We start from the raw sequence: 21,019 nt of genomic DNA on the forward strand, positions 1-21,019 counted from the left end.
AAGTGTCACTGCATTGCCGAAGACTGCACTGCATAGCCTATACTATGTAGGCCTACACGTGCATAAGTGAATGATTCAACAAATGACAACCCAAACGCATATTTCACTGTCTAGGGAAAATATTAAACACATTTTTTTACATACTGTAGCTTTAATGGAGAATTGAGTGACATGTTTACAGGGTAGGCTACATGCTTACAAGTGCAAATGCACACTCAGATGTTAAGCACAGCATGGTATCACAAGGGCTTTCTGTTGACACTGACAAGTTTGTATCCAAGCTTTTGGTTTCAATGACTTGTTAAAACAATAATGATAAAATATAAACTATGCATGTATGGAATTTATGTATATTATGTACTACTTGATACTGAAAAATAAATGTCTGTCTTGTGTGTTTGAATGTTGTCAAACTAACCTGTTAAAATATGAAAATAAGTACTGAGATATAAGACATAAATGCTTGACAATTCTAATATATTGATTTGCTTGTTAAATACACTAAACAGGGAAGATGAGATGAGATATTGGCAGTGTAAGAACTGGGAATTAACTCCCCATTTGGGGGGGGGGGGGGGGGGTCCCAATATCATTATAGTTATGTAAAGTGTTATTCCTGGATGTTTGCCAAGTTAAGTTCAACAGTGAGTGCCCATGTGTGAATATCCAATTTCCAGATGAGCTGTGAAAAAATTAAAACTGTTTGTATGTAAATAAGAAAAATTTAAGGGAATTAACCAATTACCCTTGGAATGTAGTCCATGCTACTCAAAAGAAGACCAAAAACACTCAAACCATTTCAGAAAAAAGGCAAACATAATATGCTCTGACCAAATTTATATAAATGAAATGGAAAGGACAGACAATGGTCTGCCAATATAAACAAACTCATTTCCCCAAAAATAAGTCATGTATTTGTGCGTGTTTCTTTGAGAGTGTCCCATTCATGCTGGGAATGGCATCCTTTCCGTAACTATACAAAATAAGTATTCACAAGGCTCTATCCTCTGCTTCCTCTCCTATGCAGTTGGCTTAGTGCTGCGTCCATTTGATGCTCTTCAGGTCAATCCCCTCCTGCACCATCTCCCATAAGGGGCTACTCAGACAAAACAAAGATAAAAAGCAGAGTATGAGTTAAATGACATCTGAATTTGTTCCCTGCTAAATTTAAGTATTATATTGTTTTGTATTTGTATGTCGCTTTGGACAAAAGCGTAACATAACCATAACCACCAAATGAGAATTGATGCAGTCGTAAATGTAAAACCTAAGTATAAGTATATATACACTCTTTTGATCCCGTGAGGGAAATATGGTCTCTGCATTTATCCCAATACGTGAATTAGTGAAACACACACAGCACACAGTGTACACACAGTAAGGTGAAGCACACACTAATCCCGGCGCAGTGAGCTGCCTGCATCAACAGCGGCGCTCAGCGAGCAGTGAGGGGTTAGGTGCCTTGCTCAAGGGCACTTCAGCCGTGCCTACTGGTCGGGGTTCGAACCGGCAACCCTCCGGTTACAGGTCCGAAATGCTATCCAGTAGGCCACGGCTGCCCAAAAATAGTCTATTTAGACTACCATAACTAAATAGTTAGACTGATTAAAGAGGGAATAATATATACAGTTATAGCTAACAGGGATAGCATCCAAAAGGTTTGGGAGTGTAATATACATGAAATAAAAATTGCACTGTTCCTGTCACACAGTTTTACAGGTAAATGAAAAGGCTTGTGCTAAACACATTATGTCCAATCCAGCTTGTAAACTGAAGTCAATTAATGTGACAACTACACATTTTCAGGTGTCTTTTCAAGGTGCCAGTATAAGATGGTAACCCCTTGTACTTTATACGAGTTGAACCTGATTATGTAGTTAGCCTGCGTATTCAATACAATGACAGGACGGAATGAGGCACATGTCTTTTTTACCTCATGTCCCTTAGCCGTTTGACCTGTTGAATTAACTTTTCTGCTGTGAAGTCCACTTCATCCTCCGTAGTGAAGCGACCAATTCCAAACCTACAAGGAAAATTGACATTAACAAATTCGGAAGCAAAAAAGTCGACAAGGAACCTGGTGTGTGACACGACGTCTTTTCCTTTAAAGCTAGTGGAACATTTAGCAGTACTTTTATACCCTTATTTAAACTATTTGCAACTGGTGAAGTGTGGTGGCTTAAATCACCTCAAAGGTTTTTCTGACCTTCCAATGAGATCGAGCAAGGTCTTATTTTCCTTTCCTATAAATTCCCCTGGATTCAAGCATGTGCTATAATGCCTAGAAATGCAAACTGACCTGATGGAGGAGTGGGCCAGGTCCTCATCAGCTCCAATTGCCCTGAGAACGTAAGAGGGCTCCAGGGAAGCAGAGGTGCAGGCGCTAAGAAAACACAGGTCCCAGTGAATGGAAAGACAAGGACATGCTACACACATTATTCCACACCCAACTACAAAGTATTAAGGTGATGATATATGGGACAATTTTTTGAGCAATGTTGCAGTAGTATAGTATAGTATAGTATAGTATATATACTATTTTGATCCCGTGAGGGAAATTTGGTCTCTGCATTTATCCCAATCCGTGAATTAGTGAAACACACACAGCACACAGTGTACACACAGTGAGGTGAAGCACACACACGAATCCCGGCGCATTGAGCTGCCTGCAACAACAACGGCGCTCGGGGAGCAGTGAGGGGTTAGGTGCCTTGCTCAAGGGCACTTCAGCCGTGCCTACTGGTCGGGATTCGAACCGGCAATGCTCAGGTTACAGGTCCAAAGTGCTAACCATTAGGCCACGGCTGCCCCAACCACAACCACATAACCGGTTCCATGTGTTCTGATCAGATGCACGTGACAATTTGCCTACTGATGAATAAAGTGCTCCATAAACATATATTGCCCAATATGAAAGGGAATGTGCCAGAACAACAATAGTCAGGACCATTACCAAGCAACATTGCTCAAAAAGTCGCTTTGCTTTACACACCTTCCAGACGAAAGGGCCACATCCTTTAGTGCCATCAACAAACTTTCCCCCTCCACATAGGCAAAGGAGAGATTGATGCATCCTGTAGAAAATAGTAAGAATGCATTACTAAGCAAAAGTCTGTGTATGTTTGAAGGAATTCTTCTTTTTCTAGTGTCTGTTCTGATGGCCACTCACCTGAGTAGCGATGCTCTGCGTCACCGTTCATGATGACATCTGGGATTTCTGACATGATTTTCTGAATCAGGCGATTGGCCAGCATGGACACCCGTTTGTGATCATACTATAAGCAGAGATTTACACTAGGTCATCAAACCATATTTATATCATATTTCTAAAACGACCTTGTAACAATAATGCTACATTGAGAAAGTTCTGCACTGAACAGAGAAACTATAAATGTAGACCACACAAGAGTAATTGTGTTCATGTAAGACAACTAGACAATATTGCATTACTAGCACCAGTGTAACTGATGTTCCACAAACAAAAGAGCTAGCAATAACAAGCCAAGCAAACAAAAACATACAATTGTGTTGCTTTTGTTTTTTAACTACTTGTATCATTTCTAACATTTACATTTGCATGTATTTATTTACAGTACAAGATATTTTTGTCCAGCAGAGATTTATTCAAAACAACTTACGCTAAAAGGAAATAATGATCTCCCGACATTGAGGCATGAAAAATGGCATTGCTAGCATTTTGTTCTTGTATTGGTGGGGTTTTCTTTTCTTGAGTTAAATATAAATGGCATGTATGTTATGTTAGCGTTACCTCCATCTCCTGCTGGGCAATCTCACAGGCTGCTCCCAGCCCCACTGCCAGAGGTGTGGGGACCGTGCCTGAGCGAAGTCCCCTCTCCTGCCCACCACCATTCTGCAGAGGCTCGATGCGCACCCTCGGCCTCCTCCTCACATATAGAGCCCCAACACCTGAGAGACCATTTGCACACTATTGAAGAAACTGTGCGATTTGCATACTTGATGACAATGAAAATGTAAATCCAACCCATCTTAAAAATGTAATTAAAATAAAATTGCATTGCAAAAGAAAGCACACTGGCTGACTAGTCTCGATGATGGGTAAGCCACTGCCATGAATGTGCCAACAGACCCAAGATGGCTGTACTCCAGCCCTAAAGACTCTCACCCACGCTAATGTGGCTTAAAGTCACAGAGGAATACTGGACCAGAACACACCTTTAGGGCCATATATTTTATGGCCGCTGATCGACATCAGATCCACCTTCAAGTCCGATACGTCAATGGGGATTTTGCCCACGGCCTGAGCAGCATCCGTGTGGAGGAAGACATTCTTGGAACGGCACAGCTGACCTGAACATTCCAGGAAAACGTACGGATTAGAACTCCCTTTATTTACATAATGGGGCAGAAAATGTACAAACAAATGATTTAGACGTACCTATTTCCTTTATGGGCTGCTTGACTCCAATCTCATTGTTGATCGTCATAATAGACACTAGGCTTGTATCTGGACGAATACTTTCTTCTAATTGCTAAAAGACAGACAGGACCACGCTGGTTCAATTTTGTGAACATTTGGCAAGAAAAAAAAAAAAAAATATTCAACAAACAACAAAACTACCCTCTCAAGGAGCAACTCTGAGAGCGTTAAATCCACTGAACAATAATGTAACCACTGAACTTTTGAACTTCCTTGGCTGATTTCCAGAGAGGTGATTTGAGGATCATTAAATTAATTCAGATTTTGTATCTCAATGTCAAATCAGACAGAATGTGGAATATAGCTAAACCCCATTATTGGTCCTTCATTTCTAAAGAATTCAAAGTTGTCCTCTAAAGCATCAGTGTACATTTTTAGTGCATATCATATATGACAGTAACAGTCATCAACAAACATTAGTCATTTGCCCTATTCTAAAATAAAAATAAGCAACTTAAATATCTCTGCACTCCGGTGATCCGTTCCTTTTTTCAAATCCTCTTTCTTATTAGTACCATAATTTCCCAAATATTAACCGAGGTTTATACATTGATTTTGCCAAATTTCTTCAGCTGTGAGGTTAATACACAGGGGCCGGCTATACATGGAAATACACTATGTTCTTAATGCTTCTTCCTTATTAAATCACAATCTGATTCTGATTCATTCAAAAGTAATATTTCATTAACTGTGGTTAATACATGTGTGCGGTTAATACACAGGTGCGGTCAAGTCATGTTTATTGTTATTTGCATTAAATAGTCCTGCAGTTTATATATGATGCTAATACTCTGGAAAGTACTGTACTCAAAACAGTGTATACTATATTAACAATGGTACTGAACCTGGAGGTCGATGAGTCCATTGGTCTTCACGGGTAAGTAGGTGACATCAAAGCCCTCTGACTCTAGCACACGGCAGGAGTCTAGTACACATTTATGCTCAGTCTGTGTGGTAATGACGTGCTTCTTCTTGGCTTTGTAAAATCGGGCAACTCCCTGAAAAAAAGGCATTATTTACAGAGGATTTCAAATAATCATGTTCATTATTATATACAATAAAAACATCCCGGGTTATGATCCTTTATATTATCTGACATATTAAAAAAATTTGGTGTGGTCTTTACTTATTACAAATATGCAAATAAACAACACATTATCCCTGCTTGAAAAGAATATTGAAGTATTGTTTACATAACAAATCATTTAATCCTTTATTCCATTGAGTCTTTCTCCAAGGCCTATGCAAATCCCACCGGCTCACCGTCTCTGTAATCCTAATCAGAACGGGGCACAGGATACTTACTTTGATTGCCATATTGTTGGACTCAGTGGCACCACTTGTAAAAATGATCTCTCTAGGATCAGCAGCAATAAGATCTGCAATTTGCTGGAAGTTAAAACAAACAGCAGTGAGTTGTATAAAACAAACAAACAACTGACAGTCTTGCAAAAACTGACCATTTACAAATTCCCTCATGAGGTCACCTCGGATCCTTTATTAGAAATACTGAAAGTAAACTTAATTTATTATGTTAAATAAATTTGGGCAGATTACCTTTCTAGCTTTTTCCATGCCACTCTCACTCTCCCAGCCATAGGCATGGGTTCTGGAATGAGGGTTGCCATAGAAATTCACTTGGTAAGGGAGCATTGCATCCAGCACTCGTGGGTCCTGCGGAAGCACCAAAAAATATAGTTTATATTGAACAATTAGAGGAAATCGTGCCTGTTATTCTGCTCTCATAACCATGACATGGCATTTTTGAAAACCCTGCTGCTGAGTGCCACAGACTCAGTGGAATATGGCACAGATCAGTACCGATCTAGCAAGTGACATGACATTTGTTCTTGTTATTATTAGGTCACTTGCCATAGGTGTTGTTGCCTGGAAGTCCATGTAGAGTGGACGTAGCTCCTCTTTTTCCAGTTCTCTACTTTTGATCATTTCTGGCAAAAACACAGCATAATGGTCACTGACAGTCTCCACAGCAAACTCTTTGGTTATATTAGTGAGAAAATATAGGCTGACAAAATGAACATAGCCATTAATTATAGATTTATTAGCCATCATGACGCAGCCTGGTGAGATACTTAGCTAACCAGCTAACACCAGCCTGTTTCACAGCAACTAAAATGAACTGCGTCATCAGAAGATTAGGACAAGGCAACTGCATGTGTCAATTAAAACGATTAACAGACAAATGTACCTCTCTCTCGAAGAGGGGCGGTTGCAGCACTCTGAGCATAGGTCAACCTAGGGGTCTGAAAGCCACACATGGACCCCAGGAGTTTCCTCGTTACAGTCTTGCTCATCATCTTTCCCCTCTGAGCCTGGGTGCCCTCGATAACACAGAAAGTGACAGCAGGATACACGCACGCGTCGATAGAAGTTAACTATCGCGCTGTTGAAAATCTTTTAAAACAAAATATTGTCGTCAAATTACTCAGCACATGCAGGGTTTCGCTGAAATACTGCACTTTCTTGTGGTCAAAACACAACACCACACGTTATTACAATGCTTACACAAGTTGGGTCATCCCTCCAAGGTGGTAAACTGAACGTGAGAAACGCAAACTGTAATTGGCTCCTCTGGGTTGTTTTGGGCGTCGTTTTGAAGTACCCGAATGAAAGAGTACAACATCATTGGCGTACATTCTTCAACTCTACCGGAAATCCGCTGTGGGAGCCAATGAGTAAGGGCTAAGGCGTGCGGATTTCACCAATTCTCGAAGAATTATATGCAACAGTAACGATAATAATTACTTATATCGCAATTTCTGTGACAAGTTGCATTAAAAAAAAAATTGTAGGCTACTACAATTGTAATGACAAAAGCCGATACATAGATTAATAGGCTAAATACCCTGGACATTGTTGCATGATTTCCAGTTGTTATACGCATCATAGAGATAGGCTGTCAGTTGTTAATAAACTATCGGTTTACGCTTACATTAGTTGAATCTGAAACGTTAAAGGTTACGAATTGACTGGGCTAGAGTAGACCTGTGGCAGTTCTTTTCTGTGGCTGTTTCCCCTCAAGCCAGTGCCCATGCAATGGATGCATTTATTTGGAGGAAGTGCGCAAGTTAAAATGTAAACCGATGTCTTCAAGAAATGCTTGGCAGCTCGATCGTTAGCAGCTACGTAAGACAGTTCTTTCCTCTGGTAAGTGTCTTTTAATCATAAAACCTCGAATCAGTAGCTATTATGCCACAGCATTGTGCTTACCATAATAGCCCTAGTGTAAATGAATTATATTGTCCATATTTTGAGGACGTCACGCAGGACATGGGTCAGATTGACAGATATGGACATGGATGGGTCACTCACTGCACTGGTGAATACGTTTAAACCGGTTTCAGCCTTTAATATTTGTAATTCTATACTATGAATTCTGTGACTGTTATCATTATAAATCTATTATCATTGCTTTCATTAAAACAAATAGGCTACTTGTATTTGCCTATGTAGGCTACCCTACACTTTTATTACTGTTAGATAATAATTAGCTATCCAAGGGTTTGCTATTAAGATAGATATGACTAAGAGACTTATTTGCCTTTTTGTGTGTGCTTTCAGATGCATATAGTACAGTTCGTTCACTCTCAGTAAGATGATAACATCCCCTGTTATCCGGCGGGTCACACATCACCTGTCAGTCATCAACTGGAAAAGTTCACATTATGACTGTCTAATGCCACAAGTAAGACTGTGTCATTCTTCTGATCCCTCTATGGACCTAACAAATGTCAATTACCCAGCATCAACTCTTCATTCAAAGAGGAAATACAGATCCAACAACTCCCCCAATCAGATGGCCATCTCTCAGGTCAATCACATTTTAAAAGTCAATGAATACAGCTTCAGAGTGAACGGGTACGATGGACGATCTGGGGGGTCAGTGACAGGTTTTGACAGCAACATCCTGGCCTCCAACTCCCCTAGCGAGGACAGGCGGAGTGCTGCCACTTGTCTGCAGAGCAGGGGGATGCTCTTTGGAGTGTTTGATGGCCACGCTGGCTCGGCCTGTGCTCAGGCAGTGAGCGAGCGTCTCTTCTACTACATAGCTGTGTCCCTGCTCCCACTGCAGACTCTCCTGGACATTGAGGAGGCAGTGGAGAACGACAGGCCGGTCATGCCCATGCTTCAGTGGCACAAGCACCCGAACGACTATGTCAGCACAGATGCCGGCAAGCTCTACTTCAACAGTCTCCGAACCTTCTGGCAGGAGCGCATTGACCTGCAGGAGGACACCGAGGACGAGGACATGCCGACTGCCCTGTCCAATGCCTTCAAGAGGCTGGACAGTGACATCTCCCTGGAGGCGCAGGTGCACTTCGGGGACCCTTTCTCCCACTTCACCCCGCTCAGGGTGGCCCTGTCAGGGTGCACGGCCTGTGTGGCCCTTGTGGACGGGGACGACCTGCACATAGCCAACCTGGGCGACAGCAGGGCCGTTCTGGGAGTCCAGGGGGCGGACGGGAGCTGGTCAGCCTTCACCATCACCAATGACCACAACGCCCAGAATCCCGACGAGATGCAGCGGGTGCTCTCGGAGCACCCGAACCTGGAGAGGAAGACGGTGGTGAAGCACGACAGGCTGCTGGGCGTCCTTTTGCCCTTCCGCGCCTTCGGGGACATCAAGTTCAAGTGGAGCAGCGAGCTCCTCAGTCGCATGGCCGAGGCCCGGCCAGAGGTCCTGTCGGGGAACGAGTTCACCAAAATGGTCCCGTCCAACTACCACACCCCGCCTTACCTGAGCGCAGAGCCCGAGGTGACGCACCACAAACTGCGGCCACAGGACAAGTTCCTCATCCTGGCCACAGATGGCTTGTGGGAGCTGATGCACAGGCAGACGGTGGTGCAGGTCATCGGAGAACACCTGTCCAGTCTCCAATGGCAGAAACCCCTGAGTGCGGTGAGTTTCACACTCGGGCAGATGCAACGACTTCTCCTGGAGAGGAAGAGCAGGGCACTCTCGGCACTGGAAGATGAGAATTCGTCCACACACCTAATCCGACATGCTCTGGGCAATGATGGCTTTGGCTCCGTGGAACCCAGGCGACTGGCCAAAATGCTGAGCTTGCCCCAAGACCTGGCACGCATGTACAGGGATGACATCACAATTATAGTGATTCACTTTAATAACCCAGTCTTGTGAAGTTAAATATACTCAAATACCAGTAATACTAAGGTTGAAGGTTGTGTACCGAGTAAAGTAGTGTTAAAGTTTTTAAGTGAATATTTATGTAAGTAAATGTAAAAAGAAATACCCTGCAACACCCAATTTTTTTTTTTTTGCTGAGCAGTGCTGAGCAGAAGCCATTGACCTTTGTAAGCGAGTCTTTGAAGAACTAGATACTGACCACGTGGAAGACCAAGAAAGAATTGCACAATCTGTGGCACAGAAGGAGCAGCCTAGTTTAACATTTTTAAACAGGGTGTTGACCTACCAGATTCCACAACACATGGCATACAGATTTCATGACAACGCTTTGTTAAGCTTTATGAGGCTTTAACTCGTATGAGACAGTGTTCAGTTAAGTACAAACAGCAAAGTGGAATTTTTCTTAAGGGCTGCTATAACACCTCTCAAAATTGCCCAGAGGCATTTGAAGTAGATTAGACCCATGCCATTAGATACCGCTAGCACATTTGCCGCAAATGTAAAAAAAAAAAAGTATAGAGGTTTTATCCAGGCACTGAACTATAAAACAAATCCTGAAAAAAATAAAACAAGCAACTTTTATTTCTCAGCATTTCCCCAGATCCAGTCAAACTGGGCCTTTTCTTTGTGCCTTTGAAATGTTAGATGAGAAGTGAGGTGCTCAAATTTAAACCAGATGTGCAGTCATCCTTTCATGACCAAACTGATTTATGTTGAAAGACCTGTATTGGTTCAGTGTACTCTGTGTTACACTTTTCAAAAGTTGATCATTTTGTATTTGTATGCAAAATACTCCTTGCTATTTTCCTGAAATGTCCTACTTGTGCAAAAGCATTATAATAAAAAACATTTTCCAAAACCCCTGTGTGTTATTAAAAAATATAAAATGGTTTATACATGTCAAAATGAATATTCTTCTTTGACAAGATTGACAAGGAGATATCACAGCACTATGACTTTATTTGAAATCAATTTTTGTCAAGGGCTTTACAAAATCAAATCTTGATTAGAAAACAGATACCTCTATATCAAATGGTTTCCAAGTCAACATAAAAGGAATTCTGGGTTACATAGTTCCCCACAGCTCATAGAGCCTAAAAAACTGAATGTGCTGATGTTCATCTGAAACTGTAGTCTCGTTCAAAAAAGGGGTTTCAAAATACTGTGGTGTTGTCCAGTTGTGCCTGGCTGTCCAGTTCTTCTTTAAATGATCTACATGCCAATTAGAAATCACTGCTCCCATAGACATGTGGAAAGTGAAAATGATCAAAAAATCAAACTGGCCATTTGAATTGCACTGTTCAGTCAATACACTGGACTTCAGTCTGAACACTGCCGCAATGTCTGAGCCTTAAATGTACATAAAAAAAAAAATCCACATACACATTATGTGGGGAAAAAAGGCTCTTTGCGAACAAAAAAAAAAAAAGAACATCACCTGAAACAAAAATTAAAAGACAATACATACAGTATCAACTGACATAACAATGTGTCATGACTTGCGTTACAGAAACAATGATCACAGACTAGCCTAAAAGTGTTAAAAAAAGAGCCGGGGGGGAAGGGGTTTGAATGTCCAACAGATTGCGATCTGTGTTCGCATGGTTTTACACAGATACAGCAGATCATCGGCGAGTGGGCATGAGAAGCTGTGTGGCGGTGACTGAGTCTGGGAAGAGGTTGTGGTACGTGGGGAGAGGAACGTACGCTGCTGTGATCATTTTTCCTGTCGGGAGAGGAAAGCATAACACAAAGCAAGGGTCAGCTGTCAAGTAAGGCACATCTATGTTTCGGTGAAAACTCTGATGACCAAATAAAACATGTGAAGAACATAAGGTGTTTGGTGTAAATTACACTTGAGATTTTTAATTAAGCTCCATCATTTCGTACAAAAGCCAGGACCTCACTCACCTGCAAAATACCGTCCATGTAACGCATTTACAGCTGCCATTGCTCCAGGAATGGTTGGGCATTTTACATACACGTTACCCTGAAACGAGAGAATCTCTTTTTAACGACTAGTTCAGAAATGGCGCGCTTCAATTGACATGTGACGCCTATACGTACTTGAGCTGAATTTTTGTCTACATATATGTGCACGACTCCACCATGTTTGTTGCACTCTTCTATGACATCATCCTGAATCTCAACATCCCAGCCAGCATGGTTCTCCCTACGAGAGAAAACACAATACATCCACTCAGAAAAAGACAGTCAACAAGTCACCTCCTTTCCTAATTAAAATGAAATTAACTTAATCAAAAAGGGGTGTCGACTTTCAAGCACCAGATCTAGATGATGTTATAGTACTTACGACTGAGGGTTGAACATATTGGACAGCTGGAAACAGTGTGTAGCGATAGGCTGGGAGGGAAGATTGAGCGCCTGATTTGTATTCATGCTGGGCAAGTTGAGGTTCAGGTTAAGGGCAGGACCCATGGCCGCTAGGAGGAGAGAGTTTAAAAAAGGGGATCAAGGTTACTTGGTGCAGAGGTTCATTTAGTTACAACAGTGCTAAACAGCTCACTGGTTAAAATGGATTGTAAAGCTGGGAAAAACACAGGTCTTCCTCTGTTTTAATTTTACGAGAAATCCAATGGCATTCCAAAGGCAACCTTAGCTCCAAGCCACAGAAGGGAGTATGTGCATTTCCTCACTATAAACATCAACTAATCTCAGAAAGACTCAATCTTTCCAAAGACCTTGTTTTGGCGAGTGTTGCTGCATACGTGATCATGTCCTACAAACTACATTCTGGACATTAGAAAAGACAATGATATGCAGCCGTCTTTAGTCACAGCACAATGTTTAGAGGGCAATAAAGAGTAGAGATAAATAATGGACTAACGTCAGCAGAGTCAGACCAACACTGTTACTATACATAGTGCTTGGGATAAAACTAGAACTATTACTTTTATACACAGTAATAGGTTAAGTATTTCAGTATTACTTTTGAAAGAGTAACTAGTAGTAGTACACTCGTGTGTTTTCAACACATCTCTGTCCAGATAGGGACAACACAGTTAACTTGCATTGAAAACAACACAACCTACATCGTTTTTTAACACATGTCTGTGTCCAGATAGGGACAACACATTCGTTTTAAGAGTGTAGTAGTAGTAGTAGTATCTTTATTTAATTCCTTGAAAGTTCAGACTGCAACTAATGACTAACTTCCTGTAACTTCCTGTAACACTACATACGAGTAAGCATGAGTAATAGGAATGGCAGGTACTGACCAGCAGCTGCAGCCACAGCTCCCATTGGTATGGATCCACTCATCTGGAGAGCTTGCTGTGCAGCTGGAGGAATCTGTAGACCTGTTCCTGAGAAGACATGCATAAAAACAGTTAGTCTCACACCACTTATCACTTTCAAATCAAATCAAATTTAAGGTATAAAAGTGCCGAAAATATATGTATTTATGGTCTTTGTTCATGCATGGTTTACAACTAAATATCATAGCAATTTATTTTCGGAAGTCGCAGGATAGGCCAGAGAAGGCCAATATAGATAAGAGGGGACACATCTTGTATGTTATCTTCCTGCCAAGAGATTTATTAGACAAGGAAAAACCGAAAGCACCTTCTGCCAGCCTCGCCATGAGTTGCAGGCGCCCGGTGGTGCCCAGGTCGATGCCCGTGCGCTCCAGCTCGTCATTATCCAGGAAGGAGCTGGCAGAGGATGCGTCCGTGCGCTCTGTGACATGTCCCACCTTCATGGGCCGGCCAGCCAGCTCAAAGCCATTCAGCTGCTCCAAGGCCTTCTTAGCACACTCTGCGTCAGCAAACTTGTAAAGACAAAAACAAATTGTTTAAACTACTATGAACAGAGCATACAAATATAATGTATTAGATACATGGCTTACTGTCTGAAAGGAATATGTTAGTCATCTGAATACTTCCAAATTACATAACTACAATACAGCACACTTGTGACTGGCTCTGCAGGTTCTGTTTAATCAGACTACTATAACTCACCGTGATAAAGCCATATCCTTTGGATCTGCCTGTCTCACTGTCCATCATGAGCTGAATACTCTCAATCTAGAAAAAAAAAAGTCAACCAATAACTCAGACATTTCCAAATAACCCAAATAAAAGATACAGCAAATGTAAACATGATAGATAGATACTTTATTGATCCCCAGGGGAAATTCAAGAACGCAAATGTAAACATGACAGATGTGCCCTTTACCCTCCCAAAAGGTTCGAAGATGCCCCGGAGCATGTCCTCTGTGATGTTGAAGTGGAGTGAGCCCACATACAGGCGCATGGGCCCGGCAGTGCCCTTCTGAAGATTGTTGGCCATGGCTGCAGCTCTGTTCTTTTCAGCCTGAACATGGGGGGGGGGGGGTTAATGTTGAATTATTATTTAGATAATTATCTAATAATTCTTTAGTGTTCTATTTCCAACATTCCCGTCTACCGGCTTAAGGGTTAAAGAGACATGTACAACAGACAGTAATCTTTGTTTTAATGGTAGGCTGCAATCTTTAGGTCTTCCGTGAATTGGCTACCTGTGATGCCTGAACAATGATGGGCACACCGAGTAGCCTCTGTCCTGATAGGCCGATAGCCAAAGGCACAGAGGTCACATCCACAAACTCCACATAGGCGATGCCTTTCGACCTTCTGGAGTTTCTGTCTGAGATCATCCTCACATCTCGAACCTTAAAAAAGAGGGGGGGGGGGGGGTAAATTATCTATTTTCAAATCAGAAATGGCCCGTCCCACATCTGAATTCCAGCGCATTGCCCGAGAACATTAAGCCCTGATCTGGGCACACATGGTTACTTACTTATTCACTTGGCTGACGCTTTTGTCCGAAGTGACTTACATATGTCAATTATTACAAGGGGTAGTCAGCCTAGAGCAACTTGGGGTTAAAGGAGAATTCCGGCGATTTCACATAGATCTGTTTTTTTATGAAAAAAATAAAACCCTGAAAACAATCGATTTCACCTAGTTCGAGTTGCTGCAGCCAACAGTAAGAGCTACCAGGCTGGGGTCTCGAACATGAGGGCTCACGAACATGGCCGAGAACTGTAAGCCCTGATTTGAGCACACTCACTGACCTTTCCCACAGCGGAGAAGAACTCCTCCAGATCTCTGGGACGGATCCGGGCAGCCAGCTGCATGCAGAACACGGTCCGAGCATCTCTCTCCTCTGGAGTCAGATTATCAATTGGCTGTCTGTGTGGGCACAGATATAACAGTGTTTTATTATCTTTTTCCAATCTGAGGAAACTACTCCTAGCAAACCTCAGTAATTTGTGTACTAACACCTATCGGAACTCCCCCTATTACCGTTGGTCCTGTATTTCCGCCGTCTTGCGCGTATGTGTCACTTAATATCCATTTCTATACAAACCAAGACGGCGGACTCCTAAAGAAACGCAACCACCCACACCCTAGGTGTATCTAAATTAGCTACGTACCAAAAATTACATTTTACCGTGACTCGAAGAGCTGTAAACAGTGTTGTAAGGCTGCGTGTACACATCCGCTTGGAGCTCCAGTGAAATTTTAATTTCATGACGAGAATTCTCTGTCTAACCGTTCATGTGCCATTGAAACGGTGTAAATAGGCGACCCATCAGGCCAGCACTATAACTTTGAGCGTGGTAAACAAAATCGGATATTTCAGCCGGTAAATGCTCCCGTTAAGAACCAAACCAGATTTTGTTCTACACACCTATGGCTACTGAAAAATGTAAGGTTCATTTAGCAAATGTTATTTTGAAGTGTTAAAAAACATCGTTGTTTTAGAATTCCCGAACAAAAGTGGTGATAATTGGGGGTGTTACGATAGATAACCACCAGAAGCCTGAGGCAGTAACCTGCTTAGACATTATAATAACTGTACTGCAGACTTACCTCACAGGGCTCTTGTCTTTCCGGAAAGGGCTTTTGCTCTTGGATCGCCTACGGCTGTGTGCGAGAAAGATCGATTAGTCTGCATATCCTCAGACGCACAAGCTGCCATACACTGAGCAAGTCACTACCCACTCAAACAACAAGAATAGTATCATAGAAACCTTAGTTTGATGCCAGGTGGTGGGCCAGTCTTCCCCCTGGAACCACCGTTTAATTTCGGCCCAGAACTGTGATTTAAAAACAAGGTTTATCTCAGCATCTAGCTCACTACAGTCACCACTACCAAACACTAACAGGTTAAACCGCAAACCCCTCCCAATGTTGTGGCCTTCTCTTCTGGCTCTTGGCAATGTTTACACTCCTGCAAGAAAAAAACATCTCACGTCCAGAACAAAAAGACAGAGGGATATTACATGGCTTCCCTGTAAAATAAATTAAGTTACACATCATGTCACACACACACACACCTCTTCTCTTCCACACACACACAGAATGACCTTCACAAGCCTACAACCCTTGAAAAAGGATGAGGGAAAAACAGCAGTTAAATTTCAACAACAAAATTCAAGGTCTACGTGCACGCAGATAACGCCACCCACGCGCTCATGCACATGCTGATGAGGGGGGGGAAGTAAGACCAGCGATCCAAATGAGACAAGTTTCACACTTACAATGGAGCACGGTAGCGGCCTCCACGCTCTTTGCTTCGAGAGCGGCTGCGTCGACGTTCCTTGCTGCGACTGCGCCGGCGTTCTCGGCTCTTGCTGCGCCGCCGCTCCCTGTCTCGGTCATGACTCCGCTTCCTTTCCCGATCACGACTCTTACTCTTCTTGCGATCCCGTTCCCGGCTCTTGCTGCGGCTCCGGCTCTTTTTCTTCCTTCAAAGGGTAAAAGAAATTCAATTAGAGGTCATCATTATTTACTACTGTTACTTTATTATACGAGTACTTTCAATACCAAAATGACCAGGACTGCAATAAAAACTTAATTATCAGAGTATTTACACCAAAAGTGTCCGTGTCAAGTTAAATGCAAACGTTAGAATGCAGGTAATACTTACTTTTTGCTGCGTTCTTCATGGCCATTGGTGCTAACTGATTTGGTCTCATCCTAAGCAGGGTCGACAGAAGAACATCATGAAGAGGACGGCGTAACATTTCAAGCCGTATGGATAAAGGTGGGTGGTGAGGGAACAAAAGAGAATATAATATAATCAATTAAGATGGATTCATACAGGCTTTTTGTGTGTGGGTGAGACTTGTACAGAAGAGTCTTCTAAAGCCACTTTGGCTGCCATGCCCAGCTTGTCCTTGACTTTTTCCCCCCACTCATTTAGTTTAACTGTACAGCATATTTTTACAACAAAACAGTGTATGGACAGATCCAAAGGGCATAGACTACATGACTAAGCTGTGACTTTCAAAAATGGCAGGTTTGGTGACTCTTTATATTCAGGTCAGGGCCCCTTCTCCAGTACCGGGGCTATGTTTTCCCTAAGACCCAAAGTGGCCATGCTAGCGGTCAGCCACTAAGCGAACTTCCTTTGCTGGATGCCATCCCAGAGGTCTTCCCCCACTTTCGCTGGATGCCACCTCTGTCACACATCTCGCCCCTGAAGCAAACAGGGATTCACACGGCTTAGTAACGTTGACTCCGAAGTTGATCAAGTTTTTTTTTTTCTGTTTGTGATTTTTTTTCCTGTCATTTAATGAGCTTCACGAAGAAGGAAAATACTGGAAAGCTTTCTATATTATCAAAAGTACACCTTACATTTGACAGGAATACCACAAAATAAACACAATAATCTAACAATTTCCAGTGCTTATAAGAAAGTTAGGGACCCTATATGATGGTGAGTAGGGGAAGGTACTGGGGAATATAACAGCATGCAACAGTTCATTCTACTGACAAAAACCATTGTAGAACAGAAAAAGAGTCCAGTGGAAAGAAGAACAGTTGTGTCCAACTCTAACAAGCTAACTGGATGGATGGTAGAGTAGGGATGACTGCCGAATCACTCCTCCTGTCTCCTCTGTGTCTTGAAAGACAAAACATTTTCATGTGCAAGAACACCTCCAAAATTAAATTGCAAATGGCGTGCAAGCACTGTTTTTTTTTTTTTTTTTTTTTAAGGGCAGAAGAATGTCAGGTATCCATAGGCTAAAGTTTTACAATCGTGCTACTTACAGGAATCTCCTGTTCAATTGTCTTACAAACAAGAGCTCCATGCAAAAGAGTAAAAACTCAAAAGGATGCGTTCCGACATAGGCCTAAATATTCTCTTTGCATCCATTGCGATCAACTGGTAGATACCAAAAGGTGCTTTTGGCCCATCACAGACCAAATAATTTTAACCAAGGGTACCACAGTACAGCAATACATTGGGCAATTACTACCTTCATTTTTTGACAGTTCACACTGGAATTCATGGGAGTAGAGGTGAGATATCGTTAGGCAAGTCTACAAAGAGAGATAGATGGGCATTTATTGACGAATCTGAATTTGAAAATTTCTAAAGAAAAAAAATAAAGAAAAAAAAAATCACACAATTAAAACAAACAAATCACGTTTCTAATGTTACACAGGCAACTTGGAAACAAGAGGAAGTGCAGCAGTCAGTATAACGATACAGCAACATTGCATCTACTAATCCCCCCATTACACTCACCTTCTTATAAGGAGCTTCCAGCATGGCCTCAATATCAAAGTCGTCTGCCATTGTGGTGTGATGCTGTGTAAGGATGGAATTATAAATAAATGCGGGAAACAAAAACTCAATTAAACTTAATTTAAAGAAATTATTCAGATCATTAAGAGGCCGATAAAACCGCCTTTCAACTCCAATGAAAATGTCAACACATAAAGGTTTACAACATCAGGTATGGTAACGTTAGATACAAAAATGATTGGCAAAACAGCTGTTTCAGCCCAATAGTTTGAATTGGGAAATATCACCTAATATTAGCCAACAATTATACAAAAGCGCATGTTGCACTAATGTGCGACCTATTTTTTTTGTAAGAAAATGGGCACTGTGCGAAAGACATAAATAAAGTGAAGCCACAAACAGGCATTTGCATCCGGAAATGTGCTAGAAACGGTAACGTTAGCTAGCTGCATTGGCTCCCTGCTTATGCAATCAAACAATGCTAGCTGTGATTAGCCGATATTTGTGGGATTCATATCTAGCCAGACAACAATGCTGTTCAATAGCCACCTACCCAGACACGGTTTAATAAAACAAATCCGCATAGGGTAGCCAGCGTGAGATTCATAATATTGCTAACAGCTCGATATGTTGATGTTGCGGGCGGGTACGGTTAACATCTGCTAGCCACATAGCTAACCCTGAGGTTTGCGCCTTCCGATCGACTGCACTAGAAACAAACAATAACGTTAGCAAAGAGAAATCTGGCAATGGCGTGAGTGCAACGTGCATTTTAAATAAACATCGACTAAACGTCATGTAACAACCCAATCGAATAAAATCACATGTTAAATCCGCATGCAACACAAAAATAGACACAATTTCTTAGCTAACGTCGCTAATGCCACAACATCGGGCTAATACATACGAATTCTACAAGCAACCTACCTAGACTCGGGGCCTAGTCCTGCTGGCTTCCAAATGAACTCCTTGTAGTAGTCCTACACTTCTCCAAACGTAGACCTCTTCCGTCTGCTGATGGTCAAATGTGATAGATTTACACTACGAATTCGTAATCTGGTTAATAATTCTCACAAATTTCAGGGCTGGTATCTCACCAGAAACACGAGTTCACCGTTATCGCATGGGCCTTTCAAGCAGACGCTTGGTCCTCTTCTTTCTGCGCACGCGTACATGTGCACTGGAATCAGGCAAATTAACCTGGAACGTCCACAAGGGGGGCCCAAGGTTCATTACCTTTCTCTCAACCCATGTAACAAAATGCTGACCTTTCTGTCAGGTGTAGTGTCTATGGGTGTAGGTAGGCCTATAGTCATATGCCCAGGTTCTTTGGTCACAAGATATTCAAAGGAAAAACTATTAAAAACAAAATACACAGGAAGAATTAAAGATTTGCACCCCATTTACATTGTTCCGAATAACACCCCTTAGATTGAGCATCTAACATAATTGGACATGGCCTAGTGAGTAAAATATCAGGCCTCACATTTCCACAGTATTGCTGGAATTGCATGGAATGAATCCATGTCCCAAATCCCAAAGACATTCATCTAGACCTATAATCATGATGCAATGCTTTCATTAAATGATAGCATTGCCTCATCCCATCTGTGTGAAATGTATCATTCCAAGAGGCTTAATGACTCTGCTGTGGTAATGGAGTGCAGACATTCTGTCAACAAGAAATACTTCATTGTCCATAGGGGATCACTGAGCATAGCACTGCTGGAACTTAACAGTAAGCATCAATCTGCTTTAGCAGTATTAGCCTCTATAAGCTACACAAGGGATGAAGTATTCTCTTGTCTGGTCAAATCGTATTTGTCTTATTGCCCGTATTGTCGAGACACTTTGGCTTTTAAATTCCAGAAGTTTATTTCACTAAAGATTTTCCAGTGTGTACTGTAGACAGCCGATCAGTGTGATGTGATAGATACCAGTCCACACAGGAAATGTGGGAGACTGGAAGAAAACAAAACACTTTGAGCATATCTGGAAAATCACCTCCCAAGAGAGTGTTGGAGTCAATGAAAATAAAGAAATCTAATGAATATTTGGTCACTCACAACATTTCAAAGAAGAGTTAACAAACAGTATTTCATACATTATATATTTTGCACTAGTCCCCTTCTAGTTTTGATGTAATGTGTTGCAATGTCTATAGAAGGCAATGTACATCTATACATAGCCTTCTATCTGTCTGTACATGTGTTGTATACAAGGTATACAGTATAGAAGGCAATGTGCATCTATAATCTATGCACTATGATATAGTGCAATCATGTAAGGATTAAACAAACAGAACATATTATGGGTCAGAAGTGGCACCCCTGACATCTTATACTTTACCCGAGTGTCTATTTAGCATAAAACTAAGAAACAGAATATAAAGAAAACAGATATAGGGCATTAAAAATGTCAAGTTCATTACTCATCTTTTTTGTCTTGAAAAACTTTATTACCCTGCATTTTCTGGGTTTAATCTCATTCTTTCCGTTGTATCTTGCCACAGCTTGCTCGTTGTTCTGCTGGCTGCCAACTTTCCGTAATTACTCTCTCTCGCTCTGTATCTCTCTCTCTCTCTCTGCTTTTTTCCTTTCTCTGTCTCTCTCTCTCACCCCTTCTCTGCACCCAAATGTAAATCTCCTAGGGGGCTGTGGACAATATAAACATGACACACATCTGGAGCACGCCAAATTCTTGACACGTTACAAGAACCAGTCTTGCGACCGGCGCAGGGGCATTTATCTTCTTGTATCCACTGTTGTCTCACTTTTTCCATCCACGCCGCCTTGTTCCTGTTGTTTCTTTTTGTTTGTTTAATTCTCTCTTTCCCCCCTTTA

At 41.8% G+C, this 21,019-nt stretch overlaps 3 protein-coding genes across 6 annotated transcripts; 1 reads left to right on the top strand and 2 right to left on the bottom strand.

The window, feature by feature from the left end:
- Positions 1-131: 131 nt before the first annotated feature.
- nfs1 (NFS1 cysteine desulfurase) lies at positions 132-7,123 on the bottom strand. Its single transcript, XM_042089145.1, has 14 exons — positions 6,986-7,123; positions 6,669-6,874; positions 6,332-6,408; positions 6,017-6,133; positions 5,765-5,848; positions 5,305-5,457; positions 4,418-4,511; positions 4,195-4,329; positions 3,770-3,927; positions 3,170-3,275; positions 2,993-3,074; positions 2,300-2,383; positions 1,934-2,023; positions 132-1,096 (listed from the first exon to the last, which is right to left on the bottom strand). Exons 2-14 carry the CDS (start codon positions 6,775-6,777, stop codon positions 1,033-1,035), a joined length of 1,353 nt encoding a protein of 450 aa, XP_041945079.1. The 5' UTR covers positions 6,778-6,874; positions 6,986-7,123; the 3' UTR covers positions 132-1,032.
- Positions 7,095-10,183, top strand: si:ch211-15p9.2 (uncharacterized protein LOC562650 homolog). Of its 2 annotated transcripts, XM_042089144.1 has the most exons (3): positions 7,095-7,627; positions 7,736-7,799; positions 8,042-10,183. In XM_042089144.1, the coding sequence occupies exon 3, from the start codon at positions 8,076-8,078 to the stop codon at positions 9,621-9,623; it is 1,548 nt and encodes a 515-aa protein (XP_041945078.1). In that variant the 5' UTR covers positions 7,095-7,627; positions 7,736-7,799; positions 8,042-8,075; the 3' UTR covers positions 9,624-10,183. The 2 variants fall into 2 exon arrangements, with proteins under 2 accessions (XP_041945078.1, XP_041945077.1); XM_042089143.1 differs by lacking the exon at positions 7,736-7,799.
- A 388-nt stretch (positions 10,184-10,571) lies between these two features.
- Positions 10,572-19,393, bottom strand: rbm39a (RNA binding motif protein 39a). 3 transcript variants are annotated; one of them, XM_042089135.1, is made up of 17 exons: positions 19,274-19,393; positions 19,104-19,190; positions 18,177-18,239; positions 16,569-16,618; positions 16,180-16,386; positions 15,670-15,735; positions 15,509-15,562; positions 14,707-14,824; positions 14,149-14,301; positions 13,827-13,964; positions 13,610-13,675; positions 13,215-13,419; positions 12,869-12,955; positions 11,944-12,073; positions 11,697-11,802; positions 11,541-11,619; positions 10,572-11,355 (listed from the first exon to the last, which is right to left on the bottom strand). In XM_042089135.1, the coding sequence occupies exons 3-17, from the start codon at positions 18,225-18,227 to the stop codon at positions 11,255-11,257; spliced, it is 1,611 nt and encodes a 536-aa protein (XP_041945069.1). In that variant the 5' UTR covers positions 18,228-18,239; positions 19,104-19,190; positions 19,274-19,393; the 3' UTR covers positions 10,572-11,254. The 3 variants fall into 3 exon arrangements, with proteins under 3 accessions (XP_041945069.1, XP_041945070.1, XP_041945071.1); XM_042089136.1 differs by having other exon boundaries at positions 19,104-19,187; positions 19,274-19,347; XM_042089137.1 differs by adding an exon at positions 17,905-17,968 and having other exon boundaries at positions 19,104-19,342.
- Positions 19,394-21,019: the final 1,626 nt, after the last annotated feature.

The sequence above is a fragment of the Alosa sapidissima genome, chromosome 4 (genome assembly GCF_018492685.1).
Source record: "Alosa sapidissima isolate fAloSap1 chromosome 4, fAloSap1.pri, whole genome shotgun sequence".
Lineage (NCBI taxonomy): Eukaryota > Metazoa > Chordata > Actinopteri > Clupeiformes > Clupeidae > Alosa > Alosa sapidissima.

Bases quoted from the DNA above. Each gene is read 5' to 3' on its own strand.
- nfs1 (XM_042089145.1), bottom strand. From the start codon at position 6,777: ATGATGAGCAAGACTGTAACGAGGAAACTCCTGGGGTCCATGTGTGGC. The intron at 6,409-6,668 runs GTACATTTGTCT...TGTTTTTGCCAG, and splicing joins CGCCCCTCTTCGAGAGAGAG to AAATGATCAAAAGTAGAGAA. The intron at 3,075-3,169 runs GTGAGTGGCCAT...TATTTTCTACAG, and splicing joins CGCAGAGCATCGCTACTCAG to GATGCATCAATCTCTCCTTT.
- si:ch211-15p9.2 (XM_042089144.1), top strand. From the start codon at position 8,076: ATGATAACATCCCCTGTTATCCGGCGGGTCACACATCACCTGTCAGTC.
- rbm39a (XM_042089135.1), bottom strand. From the start codon at position 18,227: ATGGCAGACGACTTTGATATTGAGGCCATGCTGGAAGCTCCTTATAAG. The intron at 16,387-16,568 runs GTAAGTATTACC...TACCCTTTGAAG, and splicing joins CATGAAGAACGCAGCAAAAA to GAAGAAAAAGAGCCGGAGCC. The intron at 15,736-16,179 runs GTAAGTGTGAAA...TTTAAATCACAG, and splicing joins GGCCGCTACCGTGCTCCATT to TTCTGGGCCGAAATTAAACG.